General features: G+C 44.7%; 1 protein-coding gene across 2 annotated transcripts in view; it reads left to right on the top strand.

Moving 5' to 3' along the window:
- TRAPPC9 (trafficking protein particle complex subunit 9) overlaps positions 1-19,347 on the top strand; it is a 544,285-nt gene that overhangs the window by 341,975 nt on the left and 182,963 nt on the right. For both annotated transcript variants that reach the window (XM_077749979.1, XM_077749978.1), the window contains one exon: positions 16,861-16,971. In XM_077749979.1, the coding sequence (XP_077606105.1) occupies positions 16,861-16,971 (111 nt within the window). The remainder of the gene's footprint in view (positions 1-16,860; positions 16,972-19,347) is intronic.

Here is a 19,347-nt window from a genome sequence, read left to right as displayed (position 1 = left end):
CATCCATGTTGCTACACATGGCCAGATTTCATTGTTTCTCATTGCCATGGAGTATTCCATGGTATAGATAAACCACATCTTCTTGATCCATTCGTCCGTTGATGGACACTTAGGCTCTTTCCATGTTTTAGCTATATGATCAATTGATTTTTAAGGTGTGAAAACAAATTCATGTGGAATGAAAAGGTTTTCAACAAATGGTGCTGGAAGAACTGGATACATATGTAGGGGAAAAAGAACTTTGACCCATAGATCTCATCATTTGAGATGGACCCTAGACCTAAATGAAAAAACTTATAAACCTGTTCAAAGAAAAAGTAGCCAAGTATCTTTGTAACTTTGGGGCCAAGATTTCTCAGGTGGGGTCATAAACTACTAACTATAAAATAAAAAGTTGACAAAATGGATTTTATCCAAATGAAAAACTTTACCTCATCAAAAGGCAGGCACATGCTGTGAGCAAATGCGTTACACATTTATGTGACAAAGGTCTTGTATCCAAGACACAGGGAAGTCTTTAAACACTTAGAGACAATAAAAAAATGGGTGGAAGATTTGAACAGGGGCACCTGGGTGGCACAGTCAGTCGAGTGTCCAGGTCTTGATTTCTGCTTAGGACATGATCCCAGGGTCATGGGATCAAGCCCCACATTGGGCTGCACAAACAGACACTCACCCGAAAGTGTTCAGCATCATTCATCATTAGAGAAGTGCAAATTAACACCACAATAAGGTACTACTGGATACCCACTAGGGTGGCCAGACTTAAGACTGATGATACCAAATGCTGGTTAAGAATGTGAAACAGCTGGACTCCTCATAAATCACTTATGGGATGTAATGTGGGGCATCAGTCAGGCACTTTCTATCGAGTGTGACCTCTGCCTTCCCATGGACCCCACAGATACTCAAGAGAAAGAAACACATTCTCAAAAAGACGCCTGTAAGAAGTTTCATAACTTCTTTCTTTGTAATAACCCCAAACTGGAAACAACTCCAAATGCCAGTCAGCAGGGGGTGAGTGAACAGTCTGTGGCCCGTCCGTGCAGACGAATGCACTCAAATAAAATGAACTACTGGGATGTGCAACAACATTGAATAAACTCTAAACTGTGATGCTAATCACTGTATGACCTCAGGTATAACAGTTTCTGGAACAGGAAAACTCATTCTGATAAAACAAGTCTAAACAGTGGTTGGCTATCGCTTGAGGTGGGGCAGGGCAGGAAGTGACTTGGACGGATGAGGAGGCCAATTGTCCCGGTTTGCCTGGAACTTGGCAGGTTTTAGGTCCAAAATACCCTTGCCCTGGGAGAGCCCTCAGCGCTGGGCAAATCCAAACAGGGGTCACTCCAGAAGGAAGGGCATCTTTCTGAGCTGGTGAAATGTGTATCTTGATGGAGGTGTGGGTGACAGGATTGTAGACAAATAGATTGTAGACAAATTGTAGAACCCTTGATTTTTTTTCAGTTTTTTTAATGTTTATTCTTTTTAAAAAAATTTTTAAAAATGTTTTCATTTATTTCTGAGAGAGAGAGAGAGAGAGAGACAGCATGAGCAAGGGAGGGTCAGAGAGAGAGGGAGACACAGAATCTGAAGCAGGGTCCAGGCTCTGAGCTAGCTGTCAGCATAGAGCCCGACACAGGGCTCGAACCCATGAACCATGAGATCATGACCTGAGCTGAAGTCAGATGCTTAACTGACTGAGCCACCCAGGTGCCCTGAATATTTATTCATTTTTGAGAGACAGAGACAGAGTGTGAGCAGGGAAGGGGCAGAAAGAGAGAGAGGGAGAGACAGAATCTGAAGCAGGTTCCAAGCTCTGAGCTGTCAGCACAGACCCCGATGCAGGGCTCTATCTCATTGACCATGGGATCATGACCTGAGCTAATGTTGGATGCTTAACTGACTGAGCCACCCAGGTGCCCCAAGAACACTTGATTTTATACTGGAGAAGTAAAGGTGGCAAGGAAAATGGAACATTGTCTAAATTCTTGAAGAACGAGCAGGGTTTCATCACTCATTCTGAGGGAATAACATTGGACTTCTCTTTCCTTGGCCAGATTTTGAGCTCTGTGCAGTATGGAGCCAGGAGGTTAACCTTGGTGCCTCGGGGCTGGGCACCTTTGGTCCGTGGTAGGGCCGTGTGAGCCTTAAGGACTGATTGGACGAGCATAGACAGTCCTCGACTTACTTACGATGGCCCGACATAGGATCTTTCACAGTTACAGTGGGGTGAACGTGATCTGAATTCGGTTCCTACCGTTCTTGTGATTTTGAACTTGGATCTTTTCCTGGGCTAGCGATATGTAGATACTTGCTTGTTATGCTGGGCAGCGGTGGGGAGCTGTGTCCCCAGTCAGCCAGTGAGCATGAGGGCCCACGATGGGCAGACTGACTGCCATTCTGCATTCACAACAGCCATTCTGTTGGTCAATTATGTGAGATATTATTAACTAGGCATTTTTGAGGTTTCTGCCCAATTGTAGACTAATGTAAATGTTCTTACGCACATTTAAGGTGGGCGAGGCTAACCTGATATTTGGTAGGTTAGTGTATTAAATACATTTCAACTTAGGATATTTTCAACTTAGGATGGGTTTATCTGGATGTAACCCCATGTAACTGAAGGAAGATCTGAAGGTGACAGCAGTACTACATTGATTCAGGCGTCTTTTGTGTAAAAGGCATTGCTTCTAAAAAATATTTTTAAGCTCTATTTTCCTTAGAGACCTATGTAAACTACATGGCTTGGAATATAGTAGAATTATCATGCATTTAATTTGGGTACTCAAACTTTGCATTTCATTGAGGTTGATGTGACTCCGTATTGGGAATTCATTATTTTTTATCTTGCTCACAGGTGATTTTTCTGTTAGCATCATGCCATTTTAGAGTCAAGCGTCCCCATAGCTGGCCTGTTTTGATGCATTTGCATTATAAATGAGGCCCAGAGAGGGTATGTGATTTCCCCAGGTTCTCATAGCTCGCTGGTGACAGACTGGCATCCACGTTTTGTGGCTTCAAGGCCTCTGCAGGGCAGACAGCTGGAAGTCCCACTGTGCAGGTTAGTCGGAGCCTGTGTGGAGGTTCAAGCTGACTTCAGTGCAAAAAAGAAGCCACACATACATCAAAAGATAACTATTGCTGGCACAAACAATCTACTTTGAAACCAAAATATAAATGGATGTGAAGTCATTTTGCCCCTTGGGATGGTACTGTGTATCTGTTCCTCTTGCGAATGTTGATAATTGATGCAGTTTTTCCTCACTGGTAATTGTTTAATGAGAGTGTTTTAGGAGTGAAAGGGGCTGGGGAATCCTGTTTATTCAGGGTCTGCTATATTCTGGTGAGTGACCTAGGTCTGTCGGGCTCAGTGTCTTGTTAAACTCCATAAACCCTTTGAAGTCGGCCTTGCTCTCTGGGGATGTACCCTGAGCCTGAGCCGCACGTTAACGAGGGCAAGAGATGTGGTGTGCTTTCTGCCCCCCTTTGACCGTTTCTGCCAGCTGCCCTCTGAGCTGGGAGTGCAGAGGCCTGGGGTCGGGTCTGCATTCTGCCCCTCAACCCCGCTGTAATCTTCGGAGGCGGCTGGCTCTCCGCAGGTCCACCTTCCTGCCCCTCACGAGAGTGCTCAGCGCAGCCCTACTCACCTCACCCTGCTGATGGGAGAAGCAGATGATGCCACGGGGGATGCAGGTGCGTTCTTGACCCCAGCGCCCCAGCGCACCATGTAGATGGGACGCCAAATTCTCGTTCTTCTTCTCCCTTGGGTGTTCATAGGTCTCAGCTGACTTGTATTTAGGAGATCATTTGCTTTGAGATTCACTTGTTTTACACAAAGCTGGCTGGTATGATGTTAGGGACTAGACTGAAATGGATTGGGCCATGCCGCCCCTGTCTGAATGCCCAGCCTTCCTCTGTCCTGAGAAGCAATTTCTTTCTAGTCTGTTACAATAAATGATCCAATCTCATACATTGCTACTCTGAGCTATGTGAAAAATACTCTCCCCTGCGCAGGGCACAGGGTGTAATCGTTATTACATTATTAATAGAAATTCTACCACTTGACACATCACAGCGCTTATCCCTGGCCATTTAGAAAAATTCCATTTCCCCCCATGGGGTAAGACAGCTCAACTCTGTGGGGAACATGTGCTCACAGACCCATAATAAAGGCAATCTTAACGTTGGGTTTTATCATGGTAGATCTTTTTCAAGTTGTTACATTTATTTATTAAGTTGGTTTCAAGTTTAACAAGAATTTAGAATTCTAACAAGCACCAGGATTCAGAAGATGTACCTGTATCTGATTTCAAATTTTGATTCTACTGCTTACTTGCCCTGTGATCTTGAGCAAATCATTTCTATTTCTGAAGCCTGAAACAGATAACATTGATATTGCCTAGTTGTGCTAAGGTTTTAAAGCTGTATGTAAAGTATCTAACACGGTGCCTGACACCAGGTAGATCACCAAACGGAGGTGGGTGTCACTTTTCTTGTGTGTGCGCTGTGCGTGCTACAGTTGTGTGCCAGATTCTAGGGACAGAGGGATGGGTGGGTCGTGGAGAAACGTGCCAGCTTTGCTGCAGCAGGCTCTGTGGACGTCCTTAGGGTGTCAGTGAACATATCTGAGTGGTCCCTTGGCCTTGCCGGCACTTCTGGATGCACTGCTGTATCGGTGCCGCCTAGCCAATAACGTAAGCAGTCACCAGAGCCCCTGGGTGTCTCAGTCCCTGAGGCATCCAGCTTTTGAACTCAGCTCTGATCTTGATCCCCAGGTCGTGAGTTCAAGCCTCGCCTTGGGCTCCACACTGGGCGTGGAGCCTACTTAAAAAAATAACCAGTCAATAATCAATGGGGTTGTTAAATGTTACATTGGGGATGTGGGCAGTGTATGGTGAGAATCTTGAAGAAAATTTGCATCGGATGGTTACAAGAGGGTATGACAGGAGTTCTTCAGGGAGGTGGGGGAAGAGCGCTTCCCGTCCCCTGTGATGGGCACTCAGTTCAGGGTGTGGGTGGGCACTGGAGTGGACTGTGGTGGCTGCAGGTGGGGCATATGTTAACCTAGTTTGGTCCCACTTGCCTGCAGGCACAAGAGTGGCTTCCTCTTTTGCGCCCGAGTATTTATTACCAATTAAACCTAGGGAGAAAAAGGACTCCATCCTCCTCTCCTCTGAGATGACAGAAAATGAAATGCGGTTTTAAATTTTGTTGGTCTGAGTCAGACCCATGTCATTTTTTTTTCAATTTATTTTGAAGTAGGGATTCACAGGAAGCTGCCAAAAAATGTACAGATCCTGTGCAGCCCACACCCCGCCCTCCCCAGTAGGATATAAAATATTCAGGTCTGCAGTTGGGAAATGGAGAAAATAAATACTGAAAAGAATTACTTTAAGTGCCCAGTTAAGACCCCTTTATAATATTTAATGAACTTTACAAATTTTTTTATTAAAAATTTTTTTTTAATGTTTATTTGTTTTTGAGAGTCAGAGAGAGAGAGAGAGAGCCCAGGGGAGGGGCAGAGAGAGAGGAAGACACAGAATCCTAAGCAGGCTCCAGGCTCGAAGCTGTCAGCACAGAGTCTGATGCGGGGCTTGAACCCACGAAACATGAGATCATGACCTGAGCTGAAGTTGGACACTTAACTGAGCCACCTGGGTGCCCTGAAATTTCCAATTTTTTTTCAACACAGAGGCTTTAGCAAGATATTTGATGCCCACGAGATGTAGTAGGCCATGAGAGGACTGGTCTCCAAGTAAATGGGAGAAGTCCTCGAGGCGGCGCCCTGTGCTTAGCCCTGGGGTCCCCGTCTGGGAGAGGCCCCCCTGGGTCTCAGAAGCCGACTGCAGCCCCGCTCCCGCTTTGGTTGGAGGTATTGGAGATGGTATCGTCAGGATGCCGCTCTCAGCTGTTGCTTCATGTCTTCAATTTTTAGGAATGATGGTCCAGCCCAGGGTGGGGGACTCCCACTCTTGCCTGTGGGAGGGGCCGCAGCGGTCCAGCCAGCAAGCCCACATGGGAGGGCCATGGGACCGGGAAGCCCACCTTCTTGCCTGTCCCTAGGGACACGAGGAGGGTTGCCTCGCTTCTTGGAGAACCAAACACCGCACTGCTGTCCCCCAGCTGCCGGAACAGTTGGGTCAGTGAGAGTGTCAGGTTGGAGGGAGCTTCCTCCCCTCCCACACCTGCTGGCTCACCTTCCTGAGATGATGACCCTCCTGTCATTGTCTTTCCAGCTACTAGTATATTCTAGACCTGCAGAGGCCGGGAGGGCGGGACCCAGCCTGCCAGGGGCAGGAGCAGGTGGACATTCCATCTAGATTGACACCAACCCCACGGTTAGCACCCCCTGGTTCCCGATGTCTGCTGGTTATGTGCCTCAGGTGTACCGCCTCCCAGTTTTCTGTGTCTGCTCACAGGTGTATCTTGCGGAGACTTCTTTTGTGTCTTACTGATAGTTGGTATTAAACTATTAAAATAATTTTGGGAGGCCTGGGTAGCTTGGTTGATTGAGTGTCTGACTCTTTGATTTTGGCTTGGGTGATGATCTCATGGTTCATGAGTTTGAGCCGCATATTGGGCTCTGCACTGACAGCTTAGAGCCTGCTTGGGGATTCTGTCCCTCTTTCTCTGCCCCTCACCTGCTCATTTGCGCGTGTGCTCTCTCTCTCACTAACTCAAAAAAATAAACAAAAAAAAATCGATAATTTTAAGTGATCTGTATTTTATCTTAGGTTTTTATATTTTTAAATATCACAATATTGATGTTCATTTTAAAACAGTATACTTACTAAAGACAGATTTAAAGGTTTTTTCTATTTAACAAATAATAGACACTAATATATTTTGAAAGTCTAATTTATAAATGTCAATTTCAAATGCCTAGGTCATGTTTGACTTAGGGATTGAATGTAAGGGTAAAGGTAGATTGCATAAAAACAAAGGTTGGCCAGAGCTTCTTTGCAACCTAATGATTAGAATTCTTGCACTTTGCATTTTTAAAGATTTATTGGTTTGTTTGCTTTAATCCTTGTAGAGTGAGTCCTCAAATGATGATACTTGAAGTGATTCTAGGTGGTTGTTTGCAAGTACTCTTCTGTGAGCAATTCTGTTTGAATTTGGCTTCTCATCATTCCCAGAAAATGAAAAGCCAGATTGGACATGGTCATTCTTATGAGTCACAAGCGTCTTGACATGCCCAGCCCACACACCTGGTGACAGTCACCTGAGGCACAACGTCGCACTTGTGCTCCTCACTCCTGACTCGGCGGTGGTCTCTTCTGAGTACAAGTTCGGCAGTGTAACGGAGAGTTAGTGTTGGGGTCTTAGGAGCCACTGTGGTGCTCTGCCACATTGGAAGATGAGACAGTGCTGTGACCGAGCGCTGAGGGCATTTCTCCGAGCGCCAGTGGCTCCTAGGCGCGCTGCGTCCTGCACGCTCAGCCTCTGAAATGGTTGCTTTCTATTTAAACGGCTTTATTGAAACATCATTTACATATCATACAATCCACCCACTTAAACCGTAATTGGGTGTGTTTAGTATGTTCACAGAGTTGTTCAGCCATTACCACAGTCTAAATTTAGAACTTTCCATCCTCCCCAAAGAAGCCCTGTGCCCATTAGTAGTCATGCCCCTCCTCCATTCCTGGAAGTTACAAATCTATTCTCTGTAGATCTGTCTGTTCTTGATATTTTATATAAGTGGAATTATGCAGTATGTGACTGTCTTCTTCCACTTAGCATAATGTTTTCAAGGTTCACTCATAATGAAGTTTCGTTATGTCCTTTGTTTTTATGGCTGAATAATATTCCATCGTGTGGATATACTCCGTTCTGTTCATCCATTCTTTAGTTGATGGATGTTTGGGTTGGTTCCACTTTTGGCTGTCATGAATAATACCATTTTGAATATTTATGTGCAAGTTTTTGTGTGGACATGTTTTTATTTCTCTAGGGGATACCTAGGAGTGGAAATATTGGATCATATGGTAACTCTATATTTAATCATTTAAGAACCTGCCAGACTGTTTTGCAAAGTGGGTGCGCCATTTTGCATTCCCACAGTAGAATCTGAGGGTTCCAATTTCTGCAGAGTCTTGCTGACATTTGTTAGTGTGTCTTTGTAATTATAGCCATTCCAAGTGGCTTCTCTCAAAGAGAAGTTTTTAAAACATTAGTTAAGAACTTATTAACTGAAAACTTAGAAACAGAGATCCTGCCATTCTCAAGCTGGGCACTCATTTTTTTCTGGAAAGAAAGCAGATGGAGAAAATAAGAAGGCTTACAGAACTTTGATAAAAGACCACACACATTTGGCCAAACGTGTACGTGTCTATCCCTGCGTGTTTTGGTTTTGTTTGCTCTCTTGACTACACTCCTTAGCATGATTGAACATTAATGATTGGACCCTGGGAGGCCTCAGAGATACTGACCAGACTCTGGGGGGTCGAGGAGAGAAAGCGCCCCACTTACTTGCTGGTTGAGGCACCACAGTGTTTAAATAGACTCAGACCTTGGCGTGGGAATTTCTCAGGCTCACTTTCAGCTGAGTCAATATTGAATAATGAGCTGGGAGTGCTTTGTTGGCAGGCTTGTATGCTTTCCCTCTGGCTGCTCACTGACAGTTACCCGGCTAATAATAATCGCCCCCTCCTGTGTTTGTGTAATACTCTGCCGGGGTTGCCTTCCTACTCTTACTTTCAACTTCTTTTTCCATTGGAACCTCCTAATAATTTTATGATATAGGCATTCGTGTCCCCCTAGGGGAAACCGAGGCTCAGAGAAATGAAATGGCTTGCTGAAGACATTACAGACCTCGGGCGCCTGGGTGGCTCAGTCGGTTACGCGTCCGACTTCGGCTCAGGTCATGATCTCACGGTTCGTGGGTTCGAGCCTCGCATCGGGCTCTGTGCTGACAGCTCAGAGCCTGGAGCTGCTTCAGATTCTGTGTCTCCCTCTCTCTCTGACCCTCCCCTGCTCACACTGTCTCTCTCTCTCTCAGAAATAAACATTAAAAAAAAAAAAAAGACATTACAGACCTCGGACTACAGAATGGGTATTCACAACAAGTTTTATGCACTAGAGCTCATCAGACTCATCATGATGTTTATTTTTTAATTGTGTCAATTAAAAACATTTTAAATTGACACTCAGTAAAACTGATTCCTCTGGTGTACAGTTTTATAGTTCTAAGTTACGTGGAGATTCGTGTATTCACCACAGTCAGGGTAAGAAACAGTTCTGTCATCCCGCAGAAGTTCATTCATTGCACTACCCGTTATGATCTTACCCTGCCCGACTCTTCAACAGGTGACCGGGATGTGTTCTCCATTGCTAGCTCATGACTCTTCCAGAATGTTATATAAATAGCATCATGATGTATGTAAGCTTTTCAAAGTGAGTTTTTTCACTGAGCATTGATTTTGAGATCCATCCCAAGTTATTGAATTTATCAGTAGTTGGATTTGTTTTTTTTATTATTATTGCCAAGGAGGTTTCCACTGTTTAGATGTACTGTAGTTTGTGAGTTCTTATGCCAGTTGAAAGACGTTTGGGTTGTTTCTAGCTTTTTTTTTCTTCCAAGTTAGTTAACATACAGCGTAGTTTTGGCTTCAGGAGTAGAACCCAGTGATTCATCATTGATGTATAGCACCCCGTGCTCATCCCAACAGGTGCCCTCCTTAATGCCCACCATCCATCTAGCCCATTTTCCCACCCCACACCCCTCCAGCAACCTTTAGTTTGTTTTCTGTATTTAAGAGTCTCTTACCATTTACCTCCCTCTCTGTTTTTATCTTATTTTACCTTCCTTTCCCCTCTGGTCACCCATTAAGTTTCTCAGATTCTACCTATGAGTAAAATCATGTGATATCTGTCTTTCTCTGACTAACTTATTTCACTTAGCGTAATACCCTCCAGTACATCCACATTGTTGTCAATAGCAAGATTTCATTCTGTTTCACCTCAGAGTAGTATTCCATGGTATACGTAATACCACACCTTCTTAATCCATTCATCAGTTGATGGTCATTTTGGCTCTTTCCATAATTTGGCTGTTGTTGATAGTGCTGCTATAAACACTGGGATGCATGTGCCCCTTCAAATCAGCATTTTTGTATCCTTTGGATAAATTCCTGGTAGCAATTGCTGGGTCATAAGGAAGTTCTGTTTTTAATTTTTTGAGAAAACTCCACACTCCAGAGTGGCTGCACCAGTTTGCACTCCCACCAACACTGCAATAGGGTTCCCCTTTCTCCACATCCTCACCAGCATCTGTTGTTTCCCAAGTTTTTAATTTTAGCCATCCTGACCAGTGCAAGGTGGTATCTCAGTGTGGTTTTGATTTGTATTTCCCTAATGATGAGTGATGTCCAGCACCTTTGCATGTGTCTGTTAGTCACCTGGATGTCTTCTTTGGAAAAGTGCCTTTTCATTACTTTTACCCATTTCTTCACTGGATTATTTGTGTTACTGTGTTATATTGTGTTATTTTATTATTTTTGTGTTGAGTTTGGTAAATTCTTTATAGATTTCCCTTTATCCAATATGTCACTTACAAATATCTTCTCCCATTCCGTCAGTGGCCTTTTAGTTTTGTTGATTGTTTAATTTGCTGTGCAGAAGCTTTTTATCTTAATGAGGTCCCAGTAGTTTATTTTTGCTTTTATTTCTCTTGCCTCCAGAGACATGTCAAGTAAGAAGTTGCTGCAACCGAGGTCAAAGGGGTTGCTGCCTGTTTTCTCCTGTAGGATTTTGATGGTTTCCTGTCTCACATTTAGGTCTTTCATCCATTTTGAATTTAATTTTTGTGTATGGTTTAAGAAAGTGGTTCAGTTTCATGCTGCCTATTGCTGTCCAGTTCTCCCAGCACCATTTGCTAAGGAGACTTTTTTCATGGGATGCTCTATCCTGCTTTGTCGAAGATTAGTTGGCCATATATTTACGGGTCCATTTCTGGGTATTGTCTGCAGCTTTTTGTGATTATGAATAGAGCTGCTATAAATACCTGTATATAGTGTTTTTGTGAATGTAGTATTCATTAAGAATTTTTGTCAGTGCTTAAAATATGGTCAGTCTTCTGGTAAATGTTGCTGAATGCTTGAGAAGTACATGTGTTGTGCTGCTGTCAGTTGGAGTGTTCTCTCAGTGTGCATCAGATCCAGGTGGCCTGTGGGGTTTGTTCAGTAACCTTGCTGATATCATGTCTGATTTGCTATATTCTTGCTGAGAGTGGGGTGACATCTTCAACTCTGTGATTTTGTCCATTTTTTCTTTCGTTTCTCTCAGTTTTCTTTTCTGTATGTATTTTGAAGCTTTTGTAGCTAGGTGTATTCAGGTTAAGAATTATTATGTGTTCTTGGTGAATTAATGCTTTATCATTGTATGACAATCCTTTGTGTTTTTATGTATTTTCAAATTTTTATTTAATTTCTAGTTATTATACACTGCAATATTGGTTTCAGGAGTGATTCATCACTTAGATACAACACACAATGCTTATCATAAATGCCCTCCTTAATACCCATTACCCATCTAGCCCATAGTTTATTTACCTCCCTCTGTCAACTCTCAGTTTGTTCTCTTTTGTTGAGTCTCTTATGGTTTGGTATCTCTTCTCTTTTTCCCCTTCCTGTATGTTCTTCTGTTTTCTTAAACTGCACATGAGTTAAATCATATGGCATTTGTCTTTCTCTGACTTATTTTACTTAACATAATACAGTGTAGCTCCATCTATGTCATTGGAAATGGCAAGATTTTATTCTTTTTGATGGCTGAGTAATACTCCTGTGTGTGTGTGTGTGTGTGTGTGTGTGTGTGTGTGTATCTTCATTATCCATTCATCAGTTGGTGGAAAGTTGGGCTCTTTCCATAATTTATCTGTTATTGACAATGCGGCTAAAACATCAGGGTGCATGTAACCCTTTGAATCAGTATTTTTGTATCCTTTGGTTAAATACCTAGTAGTTCAATTGCTGGATTATATGGTAGTTCTGTTTTTAACTTTTTGAGGAAACTACTGTTTTACAGAGTGGCTGCACCAATTTGCATTCCCACCAAGCATGTAAAAGGGTTCCCCTTTCTCCACATGCTTGTCAACCCCTATTGCTTCTTGTGTTGTTAACTTTGGGTATTCTGACAAGTGTGAGATGGTATCTTATTGAGCTTTTGATTTGTGTTTCCCTAATGATGAGTGATGTTGAGTATTTTTCCATTTGCCTATTAGCCATCTGGATGTCTTCTTTGGGAAAATGCCTATTCATGTTTTTTGCCCATTTCTTCTTGTTTGTTTTTTGGGTGTTAAGTTTGATAGGTTCTATATAGATTTTTGGATACTAACCCTTTATCTGATATGTTATCTGCAAATATATTTCCCCAGTCTGTGTGCTGCATTTTAGGTTTGTTGATGGTTTCCTTTGCTGTCCAGAAGCTTTTTATCTTGATGAGGTCCCAATAGTTCATGTCTGCTTTTGTTTCCCTTGCTTCCGGCAATGTGTCTAGTAAGAAGTTGTTCCCACTGAGGTCAAAGAGGTTTCTGCCTATGTTTTCCTAGGGTATAACATTCCTCTTTATGTCTGCTTATTTTCCAAAGTGTACCCTGAAATATATGATACTAATGTAATACTCCAGGATTGGGGTTTTTTTTAAGTTAATGTTTATTTGGCATATTGTTTTCCTATTCATGTACTTAAAAACGTTTTTTTTTAATGTTCTATTTATTTTTGAGAGAGAGATAGAGACAGCATGAGCAGGGGAGGGTCAGAGAGAGAGGGAGACACAGAATCTGAAGATAGGCTCCAAACTCTGAGCTAGCTGTCAGCACAGAGCCCGACGTGGGGCTCAAACCCACAAACCATGAGATCATGACCTGAGCTGAAGTCGGACACTTAACTGGCACCACCCAGGTGCCCCTCATGTACTTTTAGCCTAGCTATGTCATTATATTTAAAGTGACTTTATTCTAGATAACATACAGTTATATCTTGGTTTTTTAGTCTAGTCTTACAATTTCTGTTAATTATAATGTTTAGGTCATTTATATTTAACATAGTTCTTGATGTCTTTGTATTTAGATTTACCTATATTTTCTTTTAAAGGACTTAATTTTTTTTAAACATTTAGTTATTCAGTCTATTTGACGTTTGTTTTTGTTGATGATGTGAGGTAGGGATATCATTTCTTTGTGTGTCTGCATAACCATGTGTACCAGCACTAGTTAGTGAATCTTCTCATTAATCAATACTGCTACTTTAGTCATATTATCTAGTTGTCTTATATTCATGGATCTGTTTGGGGGTTGTTTTCCCCATTGATGTATTTATATATCACTGTCCTCATTGCTACAGTTTTCTAACAGTTCTTGATATCTGTTTGGTCAGGTCCCTTCCAAACATCATCCTCATCATTGTCTTGTGTGTTCTTTGCCCTTTGGTCTTATCTATAAATTGTAGAATCAGTGTTTTGAACAGTTTTGACCAAAACTGAAACTCTTTTGGGATTTTGTATTGTGTTTCATTGATTTTCTAGAAATTTATAAAGAGGAGACGTATTTTAAAAAAAAATTAAGTCTTCCTCTCCTTTGAATGTAATACATTTCTGCATTTCTTCATTGTCTTTAGTCCTGGCCCATAAAACTTTAAAACAATTCTCCATAAATGTCCTGCAAACATTTTTAAAAAGATTTATTCCTAAGTGCATTGCTATTGTAAATATATTTTCTTAAAACAATTATTTGGTGATTGTTTTTAGTTGATATATAAGAAAGTTACTGATTTGTGTGGGTCTGTGTCTTATTCTGCTATTCAACCGACTTTTGAGTGCGTTTTTCCTCAGTTTACAAAATGACTAAATGTTTTATTTTGTAAACTCCCCTCATTTTTCCCAGTCCTCTCTTATCACAAGAGTGTGACTTCCATGACAGTGGAGCTGAACTTCACTTGCTTAATGTGGTACATTCTCCCAGTGCCTGGAAGAGTACCTGGCACATACCACTCAGTGGATATTTGTATGTGTTAGATGAAGTAAGATAATTCCTAATTCTCAGCAGAGCAAACAGTACATACTAACTCGATTGAGATGGTTTCACACACACTCTACTACCTTTGCCAGGAATGTGTGTCTCCTGTCCACCTGACACCATCATCCCCTTCCCAGGCAGATGGACCGGTTTTTCCAGGAACTTTTCCTGGGTTTCCCTATGCTTCATAAAAATGGATCCAGAACCAAACAAACAAACAAAAAGAAACAAGACAAAACAGCAAAGCAAGCTGGAATTAAAAACAGCTATATGCTCAAATGGAGCATAAAACCTAAGAAAACCATCCAAAGTGGTATGAAAAGATACACAGAATAAAGAACATTATGGTGGGTACAAAATGCTACTGCAGTTGAGGAAATTAATTTATGAATGATGGAAAGTAAAGATCTGCCAGTACATCATGATGCCAACAACGAGGAGAAACGGAAATGCTAGATCCAGAGGCCCCCACCCTCAGGGAGTCAGAAAAAATAGAGGACACACGAGTATTACGTACTGATGTTGTCATGCCCGTGCTGTTCTCTAACATTCTCTGCGTGAAAACAACATATATCTGAGTCCTTTCTTCCATGCTTTAAAAAATCACTTCAATTTCCCCCCTCTGATAAATGTTTTACGAATCCCCATTCCTGATGAAAGATTTTGCTGTGATTAAAGATTTCATGAAGTTATGACAAAGGCAGAATAGATCTTCATTCTTGAAAGCTCATTTTTCTGTGAGCCGAGTGAAGAGGCTTCTTGTATGCAGCTGTCAGAGCTAATGAGTATTTTCCAAGTGCTGTACCTCTGGGGAAAACACTCCCACCCAAAGAACCTAGAATCAACCAACGTGCACCTGCCTCTCTGAAGATGTGTGGGGCAACATCTCACAGAAATAGCAGGAACAAGAAAGCTTTACCTTCCTCCCCTCAGAGTGGGTTTACATGTACACATCTTGAAGAGTTGGTGTTTCACAGTCACCCTGAAGCCTGTTGGTGCTGTTGGTGATGATGGCGGTGTGTGTGTGGGTGTGTGCGCATGCGTCCCCGGCCAGGTGACCGCATGCTTCTCCCCCTCAGATCCCTCCTCTGGAAAGAACAGACAGTGAGGGTAAGAATACTTGTCTCCATCTACCCTGAAAAGCGCAGGATTTTGAGTTCTAAGACTTGGGTGTCAGCCGCCTCGCTGGTGTTAGTGGCCATGCCCTGAGCCTCACCCTCCCTACCTATAAAGGGGTCTGGGGAGGACAGCCTCCCAAGGGCGCTGAGATGCAGTGAAGTGCAGACAGCCCTGGCATGTGGCGATATTTGCCCTCCCCACTTCCTTGGCTGCCAGCAAAGCCTTGAGACATAAATTTGAGAATTGTGATGCCCTTTGAAGGGTCAGTTGTTTTATTTTTAAATTTTTAAAAAATGTTTATTTACTTTTGAGAGAGAGAGACAGAGACAGAGTGTGAGTGGGCAAGGGGCAGAGAGGGAGACACACACACACACACAGAATCCGAAGCAGGCTCCAGGCTCTGCACATCAGCACAAAGCCCAATGTGGGGCTCGAACCCACGAACTGCGAGATCATGACCTGAGGTGAAGTTGGACGCTTAACCAATTGAGCCACCCCAGGTGGCTCATGTTTTGGACATACTAAACTGAAGAAGACCCCAAACACAGATCTTTTTCTGAGTCTTTTTTCCCCCCTGTGAAAAAGTGCTTACCTCGCTCCAGAACAGTTTCTGCCTCTGTCGCTGACATCTGTGTCTGCTCCGGTCGTGGGTATGGCTGTCTGTTCACAGGAGCAAACTTACTGGCTCCTGGTCACGTGCCCGCTGTGATACTTGGTATTTAAGACACTGGCCGAGCTTCAGGCGAGCTTTCAAGTATGAGGGAAACCTAACGAATGGGGACTAACACAGATGGCGCATGTGTGGTTGGTGTTTTCTGTGTGCACGTAGCCGAGGAGCCTGGCGGGCAGGAGGCACCGAGCGGCCGCTTCCGCTACTGCAGATGCCCTGGCCTCCCGGACTCCTCCGGAGCCACCCGCACCCACAGCCTCCATGCCTCCCAGCAGATGCCGGGCTGCTCAGCATCCTGTTCGTGGGAGGCGGGGTGGTGCATGGGAACAGGGACCCTGAGAGGGGATCACTTCTCTCAGGGATGGATTTTCTTACTTGGGATGGAAGGTCTCCAGAAGTCTGTCCTTATTGGCTAGAACTTTGGCTCCTGGACTTGTCCTGTGGCAGGGGCACTGGGGATCCGAGTGTGTGGTTACCTTCTGACTAGAGAGAGCAGGGCCCGAGGCGTCAGGAGGGTGGGAGAGAGTAAGGAAGGTGTAGTCTGCCTGAGGCTCACGGTAGGTGTCCCCACCCCCACCCCCCCATGATGCTTTTCTCCATGTGCCAGTGCCCCGCACCTTGCTGGGCCCCTGCAGGAGTCCCGCAGGCCTGATGACCGGGTCATGACCTGAGGGGGACGTGGACTTGCGGTTCATCGACAGGCGCTGTGCGCCACGTGCTTTGCCAACTGTTGTCTTATTTCTGCGTCGGGTGCTCGAGTCCTCACATGCACGAGGCCTGGGGGAGTCCGGTTACCGTCCCAGGGCGGTTTCATATGTACAGGGCACACTGCACTAAAGCATGCGTCCCCGGGGCCAGGGAGGGTCTGATGCCCAGCCCGTTCTGCAGAGTGAGCCTCTGTAACCCTTTATGCCGGGCCATGTGACACTTTGATGCATTGCTCCTCTGATGTCCTCGAGAAATGCGAGGTCCTTGGGGAGGAGAAAAAGGCCAAGTTGCTCTCCTCTTTGGCTCCCAGAAGATCCTCAGCTTTCCTTTGTCTTCCACGCAGTACCCGGCAGTGCCACCTGCTCCTGGACGTCTTCAACTCCACGGAGCATGAGCTGACTGTCAGCGCCCGGGGCAACGAGGAGCTCATCCTGCACGCCGGCGAGTGCCAGCGGTAAGTGTCCCCACGTCCCACCTCTCCCTGCTCCCATCACCTGGCTTGGAGACACTGAGCTACCCCAGAGGGTAGACGGTCTTGTCTCCCTCAGAGGCATTATGGTTCAGTGAAAGAATCTGAAGTGGCTTCAGATTGGAGGCGAGCGCAAAGTCCAGGTAAGGCCACGGGTGTCCATGGAAGGAAACAGTGACCTGTGCTCCCAGGCGCCACGTCTCAGGAGACACTGAGGCACCAGGCATGGCTTCGTGTCCAAATTCTTAAAGCTGTATCTGGGGACACAGGGGCCTGGGTCACTACTTCCAGGAAGTCCCTTGGAGCAATTCCACAAAAAGCCAGGCCCAGACCTGTGGGAGGTGTGGTACCACCCAAACCCGGTGCCCAGACGGCAAAGGGGCCTCCGCTGAGCCCTGGCCCGGAGCCGTGGACATGACCTGGTCCAGCAGGAGCGGAGTTGGACAGGAGCGCTGACCCGCGCCAAGGGGCCCCCAGCGCATGTCCTGGGGTAGGTGGAGCTCCCTGACTTGGGGAGGAAGCTGTTCTGCCCTGGGGGCCCCTTCCCCAGGCCACCCCCTGCCTGTGGGGCCCTGTTCACACCGGCACCCATGTCTCCAAGCCCAGCTCAGATGGCATAGATGGAATTATAGCTGGGATGGGGTGGAAGCAGAATACAATTTTTATCTTTAATTGCAAAATACTTCCCACGTAGAGAAAACAATTTAGAAAAACGGCAAACACGTCCCAGATTTAAGCACTTTGTGAGCTTTGCCCCAGATCTCTGTCTCTTCCTGTCTTTCTTCTTCCCACCCTCCCTTCGTCTTCTTTTCTGTCAGTCTTGTCTGTGTCTTCCTCTTATTTTAGGGAAATAAAATGTTTTTTGTTTTGTTTTGTTTTTTAAAAAGCTGACATGAACACAGTCAGTGAGGGGATTGTAATTTCAGGCCACAGTGAGCTACTACCACATACCCGTCAGAGCGATGACGGACACGGACAGTGCGGGGTGTTGGTGAGGATGCGAAGCAGCCGGACCCGCCTGCCTCGGTGGGGGTGTGAGCGGTTGCGGCCACTTTGAAGAGGGTTTGCAGTTTCTTGGAAAAGTAAACGTACACCTACCCTATGCCCAGAAGTTCCAAATCCAGTAATTTATTCAAGAAAAATGTAAATGTTTGTTCACAAAAAGACCTACACAAGAATGTTCGTAGCCAAAAAATAGAGCCCAGATGTCCATTACAGGAAAGTGGATAAGCAGAGGGTGGCGTTTTTCCTGCAAGTGGAGTGATACTCAGAAATAAACCTGACACATTCCTAATACACAGCCAGGAACTCAGCACCGAGCGAGGGGGTCTCCCCTAGAGAAGCAAGGCGCTGCGGGATCACGTTCGCCTGAAATCTCAGGACGAGCAGACTCGTCTGCCGTGGAAATAGCAGCAAATCGATTGCCTCGGCAGAGGCTGGGGTGGGGGTTGGGCAGGAAGGGCACACGGGTTTCCTGGGGGGTCCTGCTGTACAACTTCATATGTAGGTGTGGGCTACACCTGTGTTCGCATTTGTTAAAATCCAGCAAATGTGCACGTTAGATTGGCGTGTTTCGTCCTAAGTCACTTTCACATCGAAGGAAAAACGGTGTACAAATGTTGAGCTCTAACTGAAGGCCTGTCGCGGAAGGCTCCAGAGGGCTGCGTGCTGTGGGCAGCAGTCTTCGGAATCCCAAGAAAGATTAACACTGGGTAAAGGGGTGGAATGTGGAGAGACGAGGTGCTAAGCACATAGAGTAAACTATTAATGGTAGACTCTTCCAAGGGCCTTAGAGGATGTTCACAGGAGACTTCTTTCGACATTATATTTGACATCTTTCATAAGAAAATGCTGGAAAAATTTAAGTGAAGGAGTAGCTCAGTCCTCATCACCAGACCACCATCTTTATTCTTCCCTCCCTCCCCGGGCAGGGTGGGGGCGGGGGGATTGCTGTCTTGGAGGCGACGGAATCATTCATACCACGTTTTGCTACTTTTATTGTATTTATATCTACAACCAAACATTATTTTCGGAGTTTTTTTTTTTTTATGACAAGTGGTTCTATCTCACATATGTCTTTTTAAAAAATACATCTTTTTATAACTTTAAATCAGCATTCTGCTTTGGAGCTAAATATAAATCTGCTTCTCTCCTCTTGACTGCTGTTTGTATTTCGTTGCATGAATCGCCACTTTGTCCGTGTCCGTGCTAATCCATTCGGAGGCTGCTCCCGAGTGTCGCTGCTGAATGTGATTACTGCTGAGGGCACACGAATGCAGAGTCAGGCCCTGGGGTCCCTCCTGCAGGACAGTTTGGGCCAAAAGTTGGAGGCCTGAGGTCCAGTGAGTTGGCGCGTTCGTG

Source organism: Crocuta crocuta, unplaced genomic scaffold, assembly GCF_008692635.1.
Source record: "Crocuta crocuta isolate KB4526 unplaced genomic scaffold, BGI_CrCroc_1.0 scaffold119, whole genome shotgun sequence".
Classification (NCBI taxonomy): Eukaryota; Metazoa; Chordata; class Mammalia; order Carnivora; family Hyaenidae; genus Crocuta; species Crocuta crocuta.
Note: the sequence above shows the minus strand (reverse complement) of the source record. Positions and strands in the feature narration are given on the sequence as shown.